Source organism: Pinus tabuliformis, chromosome 8 (genome assembly GCF_031772625.1).
Source record: "Pinus tabuliformis cultivar Carrire ecotype Pingquan chromosome 8, CPIR1, whole genome shotgun sequence".
Taxonomy (NCBI): Eukaryota; Viridiplantae; Streptophyta; class Pinopsida; order Pinales; family Pinaceae; genus Pinus; species Pinus tabuliformis.
In genome coordinates, this window is record NC_142294.1 from 1,343,363,442 (window position 1) to 1,343,373,714 (window position 10,273).

At 35.5% G+C, this 10,273-nt stretch overlaps 1 protein-coding gene across 1 annotated transcript; it reads right to left on the minus strand.

Moving 5' to 3' along the window:
• Nucleotides 1-8,663: 8,663 nt before the first annotated feature.
• LOC149240451 (non-specific lipid transfer protein GPI-anchored 15-like) lies at nt 8,664-9,756 on the minus strand. The gene is made up of 2 exons (XM_089367307.1): nt 9,263-9,756; nt 8,664-9,119 (listed from the first exon to the last, which is right to left on the minus strand). Exons 1-2 carry the CDS (start codon nt 9,603-9,605, stop codon nt 8,869-8,871), a joined length of 594 nt encoding a protein of 197 aa, XP_089223433.1. The 5' UTR covers nt 9,606-9,756; the 3' UTR covers nt 8,664-8,868.
• Nucleotides 9,757-10,273: the final 517 nt, after the last annotated feature.

Sequence of the window (10,273 nt, forward strand, 5' to 3'; positions counted from 1 at the left end):
ACTTGAGGAAAGAAGAATAGTTGAGAAAGTTTTGAGAAGTTTGCGAGCAAGGTTTGAGGCCATTGTTGTGGCCATAGAAGAGACAAAGGATCTCTCACAATTCTCAGTGGATGAGCTTAATGCATCACTGATTTCTCATGAACATAGACTAAATAGAGCAGCAAGCTCCTAATTGGAGCATGCCTTTAAGACACAAGTATCATTTGGTCAAGGTCGAGGCAGAGGAATATCATATGCTAGAGGAAGAGGAAGAAGCCCACACAGAGGTGGAAGAAGCAGTCCTTCAAGCTCAAATGGAAGTGGTAGCAATCAAAATCCAAGTCAAGCTCCAAGCCAAAATCAAGCACAAGGTCAAAGGTATGATAAATCTCAAGTTCAATGTCATTACTGTAAGAAGTATGGTCATTATGCAAATGAATGTAGAAAGAAGCAATATGACATTAGTAACAAAACGAGTGTAAATTTCACAAGAGAAAATCAGAACCATGATAGCATGTTTTTAGCTTGTAATGTAGCACAAGAAAAACAGAGTGATATATGGTATCTAAATTCAAGGTGTAGCAACCATATGTCAGGAAACATAGACTTATAATCTAGATGAAAGTGTGAAATTTGAAGTGACATTAGGGACTAATAGCAAAGTCTTTGTCATGGGAAAAGGTAGAGTTAATATCCTAATAAAGAAGGGGGAGAAGAAATACATCTCTGATGTTTTCTTTGTCCTCGATCTGAAACATAATCTCATGAGCATTGGACAGCTCATGCAAAAAGGTTACAATGTCTTCTTCAAAAATGATGTGTGCACAATTTTGGATAGGCCTCCAAGCAAATATTTGATTGCAAAGGTTCATATGACAGACAATAGAATGTTTCCCCTAAAAATAATATCAAATTTACAGAAAGAAGGTGCACAAGCACAACTATCTATGAACTCACAAGAAGATGGGAGAAAAGAGGTAGCTGTCACACAAGTAATCCTTCAAGCAGAGGTAAAAGATGAAAACTGGTTATGGCACTTGAGATTTGGACATCTCAACTTTGGAGGTTTGAATTTGCAGCATAGGAAAGGCATGGTGAAGGGTTTACAACTCATAGAAAAATCCGACAACATATGTGAAGGATGTATCTTGGGCAAACAACATAGAGAGACATTTCCAGTAGGAAAGTCAGTGAGGGCAAAGGCACCTTTGGAGATTGTCCACTCAGACCTATGTGGACCAATGCAGACACCATCAATTGGTGGCAGCCACTATGTATTGACCTTCATAGATGACTACACAAGGCTCTTGTTGAAAAGCAAAGTGGACACTATATCAAAGTCCTTAGGACTGACAAAGGTGGTGAATACATCTCAAATGATTTCCTTCATTTTTGTAGGGAGCATGGAATTCACAAGAAATTTACAACAAGATATACACCGCAGCAAAATGGTGTGGCAAAAAAGAATAATAGCACCATTATGGAGATGGCAAGGAGTATGTTGAAGGCAAAGCATTTGTCAAATGACTATTGGGCTGAAGCTGTCGCTTGTGCAACATATATCTTAAATAGATGTCCAACCAAAAGTGTCCAGAACATCGTTTCAGAAGAGGCAGGAGTGGAAAAAAACAAAATGTCACTCACATGAAATTTTTTGGATGTGTGGCTTATGCACATGTCCAGGATGAGTTGAAAAAGAAGTTGGACAACAAGGGAGAGAAATGCATATTTGTTGGATACAATGATGAATCCAAGGCATACAAATTCTACAATCCATTAACCAAGAAAGTCATAATCAGTAGAGATGTGTAGTTCATACAAGAGGAAGCATGGGATGGAAGTTTAGAAAATACAATCAATGTCAAAGCATGCATACCAAATGAGGACAAAGAGGAATTAACAACAACAAGTAATTCCTCAACTATGACTCCCTCTACTCCTATTCAAGCGCAACAAAGCAGACAACAAGCAACGCCATCAACAAATAATAGGATAGTTTCGCGCAGCCAAGAAAGTGCTTCTCCAAGCACACCATGAAGCACGACACTAAGTGACATATCAAGCCCATCTTTAGCAAGCACAAGAAGGCCAAAATTCAGAAATTTAAATGAAATTTATGAGCAAGATGAAGTTGATAGTAGCACAGGTCTGAATTCCTTATTTGCATTATTTTTTCATGTAGATGACCCAATCCACTTTGAAGATGCAGTCAAAGAAGAAAAATGGGTTGCGGCAATGGAGGAAGAAATAGAAGCAATAGAAAGGAATGACACATGGGAGTTAGTGAGCCTTCCGAAAGGAAAACATGTTATTGGGGTAAAGTGGGTCTATAAGACCAAAAGCAACATTGAGGGAAAGATTGAAAGGCACAAAGCAAGGCTAGTTGTCAAAGGATACAAGCAACAGCATGGAAGAGATTACGCGGAGATGTTCACGCCAGTCGCGTGGATGGAGACAGTGCGCGCAGTTGTGGCGATTGTCGTGCAGCATAAATGGATAGTGTATCAGATGGATGTAAAGTCAGCGTTCTTGAATGGAGTGCTAAAAGAGGAAGTGTATGTCGCGCAACCGCCTGGTTATGAGATTGAAGGCCAAGAAGACAAAGTATATCGGTTAAAGAAAGCTCTTTATGGTTTGAAGCAAGCACTGCGTGCATGGTACAACAAGATAGATGCTTACTTGTTAGACAATGGTTTTGACAAATGTGACGGTGAGCCTACTCTCTACATCAAAGAGAGCAAAGGTAAGATTCCCATTGTTGTCTTATGTGTGGATGATTTGATCTTTACAGGCAGTGATGATTTCCTCATCACTGACTTTAAACAAGTCATGAAGAGTGAGTTTGAAATGACTGACTTGGGATTGCTAAGATATTTTCTGGACATAGAAGTGAAGCAAACATAAAATGGAATTTTTATCTCTCAAGCAAAGTATGTGGCAGAAATTTTGGAGAGGTTTAAAATGTAGAACAACGAGTCCGCACCAACTCCAACTGTCATAGGGTTGAGTTGAGCAAATAAAATCTCAGCAGCAATGTGAGTTCGACATTATACAAAAGCATGATAGGTAGCCTGATGTATTTGACTGCCACTACGCCAGATATAATGTATGCAGTAAGTTTGGTGTCAAGGTTCATCGAGACACCCAAGGAGACACATTGGCAAGCAGCGAAAATGATTCTAAGGTATTTCAATTGGACAAAATAGTATGGCGTTTTGTACACTGCAACAAGTGATTTCAGGCTGGTTGGTTACACTGACAGTGATTGGGCATGCAATGTTGATGACAGAAAAAGCACGTCAGGATATGTTTTTCATTTGGGTTCCAAAGTCATTTCATGAGCTTCCAAGAAGTAGCTAATAGTGTCACTATCAACAGCAGAAGTTGAATATGTCGTAGCAATAGCAGCAACGTCTCAGGTAGTTTGGATGAGAAGGATGTTGAGGGATCTTCGTCATGACCAAGAGGGCGCGACAACTATTTTCTACGACAACACCTCAGCAATTGCATTGTCAAAAAACTTTGTCTTCCACAAAAGGACCAAGCATATTGATGCTAAATATCATTTTATTAGAGAGTTGATTGACAATTATGAAATTGTATTGCAGCACTACAGGTCACAGGAACAATTTGCTGATATTTTCACAAAGCCATTGGCAGGTGAAAGTTTTGTTTATCTCAGAAACTGTTTGGGAATTGTCAATGGCAGCAGTTGTGATTAAGGGGGAGTGTTGGAAATAATAATCCCAACCACTGCAATAAACAACCTGACCTGTCAGATGTATTTTTGCAGGTTGCGTCTCTGCTTGAAGATAGAAAGACTGAAGCCAGACACGAACCATTCAGAAACTTAGCAAAGGCATTTAAAGAAGTTATGTACTTTGGTAAATAGATATGGGCAAGCATTCATTCAACAACATTTGCCCACACTCCAGAAACACCTGCGCGTCTTTGCTTGAAGATAGAAAGACTCAGGCCATACACAAACCATTCAGAAACTTAGCAAAGGCATTTAAAGAAGTTATGTACTTTGGTAAATAGATATGGGCAAGCATTCATTCAACAACCTTTGCCCACACTCCAGAAACACCTACGCGATTCTGAACACACTCAACAACAACATCATATTAATTATTTTGCTCTGTCATGAATTAAATGTAAAAATTGTATGTTGAGTTAAATATGAATGTAAAACTCATTTTTACTGTGTAGAGAGATTAGAACGAGTAAGAGGTAAGAAAAAGAGCAAAAGAGCACAAGTCTCTATGGATAAAATGGTGGAGGAATTTTTGGTGGGCACGTGAAAACAACAGTTACTCTGTTTTACTATGTGTTATTCTGCGTAAGTTTAAATCACTATAACTTTTATTTTACTTAGTGAATGAACGGGAGTCTCATGTAAATGTATTTCATGTTTTAGAATTCAATACTAATTTTTTATTGTGTTGCTCCAAAACCTACTTCCTCATTTTTGCCTTGAGTAAATATTATTCATAAATCTGTGAAATCCAAGTATGGGAAATAGTCTCAGGTACGCAAAGGTAGCTCCATGAAATCAGTGTCGTAGTGCGAGAACCTAGTTTCACGAAAATAGCATCACTAAAGTCATAACTCTCTGTCTCTCCCCTCCACAAAAACGAAAATTAAATTCTTAAATTTTTCTAACACTTCAATCATGGTATAAGGCAGAGAATTGGAGTTGTCGGTAGAACTTTCTGAAAAATGGAGAGTCTATATCACAGTTCTCCGAAATGCAGGGATTTCATTAAGTGATGAAGAGGACCACATGTTTTGGGAGGCACACTCAGAAAAGGAAATCCGCTGGTTCAAAATATATATAAAATCCTGCCGAAGAAGAAGGGGGAAAGCCCATTTCCAATACAACCCCAGATTATTTGGAAATGGCATCTTTAGAATAAAATCAAAGTTTTTTGTTGATTGGACATCCACAATCATATCCTCACATTGGCATAACCTACAAAGGCGAGGTCTTCAGAGACCAGATATTTGTGGTGTATGAAGGGAGAGAAAGACAATCAACATATCTTCCTTCATTGTCCTTACGGTCTTTCTCTATGGGAGGGGGTGCTGGACCACTACAAAGTAGTATTTAGGATCCATTCCCACACAATGTACAAATGTATTAGAAAGTTGAGGATTATCAGAGCGCTTGTATTATATATCTTTTGGACTATATGGCGGAGAATAAACACAATCATTTTTTATCAGAAAGGTCTGGATTTATATGAAGACATTAACAAGACGGTGGCATACTTAATGAAATAGGGTCGACGATGGGAAGTAAAGGCTACAGGGTTCCAAAAGCGAGGGATATATGACCATCTTATTTTGTTGGTTTTTTCGATGGAGTAAGTATCAGGAGAAAATGTGGTTGTGGAGCGGCTATCTATAAAGCATTAGATAATTTCTATTATTTCTGGTGAGAAGGAGGGGAGGGCACACATAACAGAGCAGAAATTATATCACTGTGGGGAGTATTGATGGCCACCAAATAGCTCAAAATTGATCAGATTTTGATTTTTGGAGATACCAAGGTAATTATTGAGTTGGTCAAGGGACGCAATGATTTTAGACCGCCCATCCTAGAAGCGCATCAAAATCTTGGTAAGAACATTCTAGCAAGTAAAATTTTGATCACATTTATGGGGAACAAATCAGATGTGATGGTCTAATTTCAAAAAGAGACATTCATCGGAAACAAGAAGTTCTTCTTTTCTGTTTCTGAATAGAGTGTCATGACCAACACTAACAGTATAAACTATTCATAAAAAGAGTCGTGGCAAGATGCTTTTTTATTTCATTCTGATGATAGTATGCACTTTTGTAATAGATTATATCTTTCAGTAGATAGGCAGCAATAAAATTTAGAAATTTTGTGGAACAAACAAAAACAATTACGATGGAAATAGTATTTTTTTTAAGGTATTTTGATTAGCCTGATAAGAGAATTCATTTAAAGAGTTCAGGCTTCTGTGATCCATATCAAGATTGTGAGAGATTTTTCAACGAAAATCACACGGAGTACCATTTGTCGACGCGTTTCAGACCAACTACTGTGGTTCATCGTCAGGACAAGTTGAAGAAACAGATTGAGCGTAGCATGCTAAATAGTCTGAGCGGAGCCTCCAACAGCTAACTAGACCAACGACTAGTTTGGCAATAGGACCGGGGTCAAAATTATTATATTAGTTTAATTAGTAAGATTAAGGACCAGTATCTATAAAAATAAATAAAATATTATCGAGGGTATTCAAGAAATATTAATAAAAATATGAGTTAGTTAGAATTTAGATAAATACATGACCTTATAATATATGAAAAAATTTAAATGTCTAAATAAAAATATATAAAGCAATTATATTTAAAAGTATTATTAAAAATTAATTAATAATTAAAAGGAAAATTAGGTGCATAAAGGACCTTATAATAACAGAATAAAATAAAGAATATCAAAAGATGTTACGCTAGTTAAAAAAAAAAATTAGTTAAAAAAAATTAGATTAGAATTTAAATGGAAGATTAGTTATATAAAGGACCTTAAGGTCATAAAAGATATATATATAATTAATTGAAATTAGAGCTAATTTCTAAGTATTATCAAAGTTAAAAGCTAATTGGTACAAAATAATAAAACTAATAAATAAACACAATAAAAAGGAAAAATTAATTAAATAAAATAAAATAAATAATATTAAATAAATAAAATCAGTGAAAAATAATGTTAAAAATAAAATAAATAATAATAATAATAATAATAAAATAAAAATAAAAAATAAAAAATAATAATAATAATAATATATATATATATATAATAAAAAATAAAAAATAAAATAACAAAATAAAAATAAAAATAATAATAATAAAATAACATAAAATAATAAATAAATAAAAGAAATATAAATAATAAATAAATAAAAATAAAATAATAATAATTAAAAATAAAGATAAAAGAAAAAACTTAAGCGGAAGAACTACTAGGACGAAAGTGCAGGGACCCAACACCTACTTACTTTCCAGCCATCCTCTCTATTGAGATTGCTTCTCTAAATTTTCGATGATGGAAATGCGAGACCTTAGCAATAACACTAGCCTCCTCAATACAAACATGATGATTGGTTTTCTCAGCATGTTCAGCTAAGGCGGAAGACTTAGCTCTCCTATGCCTAAGAGAATTCATATATATAATCCAAAAAATTGATCGAGGATATGTGTAATATTTTTTTTTTAAATATAAAATAGCGTTTTTTTCATCAGAAACAAAACAATAAATATGGAACTCGTAGTAACTGAACAGAGGATCAAATTTTAAACAAATATTACATCTAAAACTGACCGATTATTATTTTATTAAATAAATCTATTGGAATAATAGTATCTGTAAAGGTAAAATATAAAGAAATATAGGGCAATTTTATTTGTTTATTATTTTTCCGAGTTGTGTTTAGTGTAATTTTTTAGATTTTTTGGTATCTGAATCTAGTGGAAAAAATTGTGGTGAAATCTTGATTTGTATTATTTAAATTAGTTTTATGACAGTATATATGGATTCACCATCCTGAAAATCCCCTATGGAACTTCTATTGTGCAGGGGTTACCTAACAAATTTGTGATTTTAATGAATTCTTGCCGGATTTTAGAGAAATTAGACCGGAAAAATCCACCTGAAAAATCGCACTAAAGACAACAAGTTATTCCTCCCTGCAGAATATAACATAATGCATTTGGAAATGTGTTGACTCTAAATTTTTTAATTTCACCAAAAAAATTTGTTATGTTGATTTTATTTTTAAAAATAATTTTACTTTTAAAAATAATTTTATTTTTAAATGGTGATTGGTTGCGTTAGAAATCTTCTTATTAAATCATGATGACATGCTTGTACTGTGTCGTTGACTGGAGCATTCATAACTGGTACCATTATTTTGTTACTTTATTCTTTCACGGAGTAGAGCATTTCATAACTGATACGTCTATCACTTAAATACTTTTATATGGTAATTATTATGGCAATTTGAGTTTTTTAAATGCTTTATTATTAAGTATTTTTTGCTATAAATTTAATTTTATATTTGATTGAATTTCATTATAATTCAATATTGAGAAACAAGAAAATAAAAAAAGCCACATAGAATAATAGCACTTGCTGATTCAAAAATCACCTCTCAAGACATCATTAATATCACCAGTGATATTCACATGCTCTGCATGACCTCTTTATGTTGGAATTCAAGTCTTGACAACTAAATACGGAAGACTAATGCTTATTCATCCATTAATCACCCGAATAGCCACTTCCTTAACTTTTCATTTTATCGAATTTTTATATATTTTTCCTTCACTCAAGTGAATTTTCTTTTGTTTTTTCTCAAATTCAAGTCCAGGGATTTGTTATATATAATGGGTTGGATTGAACCGATTAAATTTTAAATAAATAAATTTATATAATAAAAAATAATAAAATTTAACTACTAATGTTAAACAATAAAGAGCAGTTAAACACAACTAAAAATCAACCACCGATATAATAAACTTTTTCAATTATTACCCTGGTTCAAATGTGATAGTTGTTTCATACATTTCTAATTAAACTACTATCGTTAAGACCTTGTTTAAAAAATATGCGACCTGGTTTAAAACGTCTCCCTACACTCGTGTGCAAGAAATAGAGTAAATGAATGAGATAATCCACAATCGGACTACATATCCTAAATGTATGAACGAACCATACTCTACCTGGTAATAACATATCCTTATTGCATCCCATACAAAGAGTCCGACAACAGATCCCATATAGGTAGTTGGGATAAAAGAATTGAGAAACAATACGATACAATACTAGCTCCAACAACAATAAATCAATGATCTCCTTTATATGCTGCGAGCGGAAAAAATAAACGTTAATGATCCCATTATTCCCACCAATTGAATTAGCATGTTCGCGCCCATCATAGATCCTGAGTTGGCAGAGGCAGTTGGCCCCTCCTTGGCAAACGGAGAGAGTGCTCCACCAGTAGTTGGAGGAAGAGCTGCTGAAGTGGCGGGCGACTTAGCTGTGGGTGTGGGATTACTGACCACCGGAGTTGGAGACGAAGGAGCCGCCGCAGCAGGAGGATTGGAAGCTAAAACCACCAATAAGAAAACAAATTAAACTTACAATTAATATTACTCTTCCATCTCGATAAAGAAACGCAGAAAGTGAAACAAACAACAAGTAGCAATTGAATATAAGAATCCATTCAGTTTATGATGATGAGGTAATTACCAGAAGTTGATTTGCATTGGCTGACAGGAGGAGTAGTAATTTTGCAGGCGCCTGGCAGAGCAAGGGCCTGAGTTTGGTTAATAGGAATCCCCAGGGGATTGTTGGTTGTAGTAACCATCTGGCAGAGACAGGCAGCGCTGGTGCTGACGACGGAAGCAAGGCCAGAGCAGCAGCCCTGTGTTGGACTACTGTTGTTTGCTCCTCCCTGCAAGAAGGCGAGGCACGGGGCCAAACTCACCAAAGCAGCACTACATGAAGACGATGACTGAGCTCCCACCATGCCAACGCTTCCCCCTGCCGCTATGACGACAAGTGCTAGTGTCAATGCTAGGATATTGGCCATGATATCAACAGTAATCAATTCGAGGCAAAGCCAAAAATTAATCAATTACTTAGAGAGAAATCTCTACAGATATTAGTTAGTAATAGCAGAAATACAGTAAGAAGTATAAGAAACGTGAATCGGCGGCTGAGTGAATGTCTGTGACCAGAAAACAGAAAAGTGTGTTTATAAAGGGGAGGGGTTAGCCGAGGAGAGGGAATAACTGCGTGGCTATAGACAGATACACCCACTATTGCTGCTCATCTGTTCACCCAACTTACTACCAGCTTCCCCAATTGCTTCACGGCATTTTGGCCTTTGTAAAGTGACTTACCAATTAAATAGCTGTCCCGTTGTAGTCTGTCTCTGCATTTGTTTGCGAACTGTTTTCTTATGAGGATATCCTTTTAGTCAGCGAGTGCGTTGTCATGTTCCATTGCGTCCAGAGGTCCAATACAAAACCCAGGCTAACAACCAGAATATAAGAGTACGAAATACAGGAATAAGGGGGGCCACCATGCCTTAGTGTCAATCTTTTATCAAGGTGTCCATCTGTAATATGAAGTTTCCTCTTTTCAACTTCTGTTGGTAGTGGTTTAGTTCAGGACAATGCTTTCACATCACTAGATGACGAACTTGTGACGAACTAACCCTGCAAGTACACATGTATTCTTCATTAAGTTATTTAT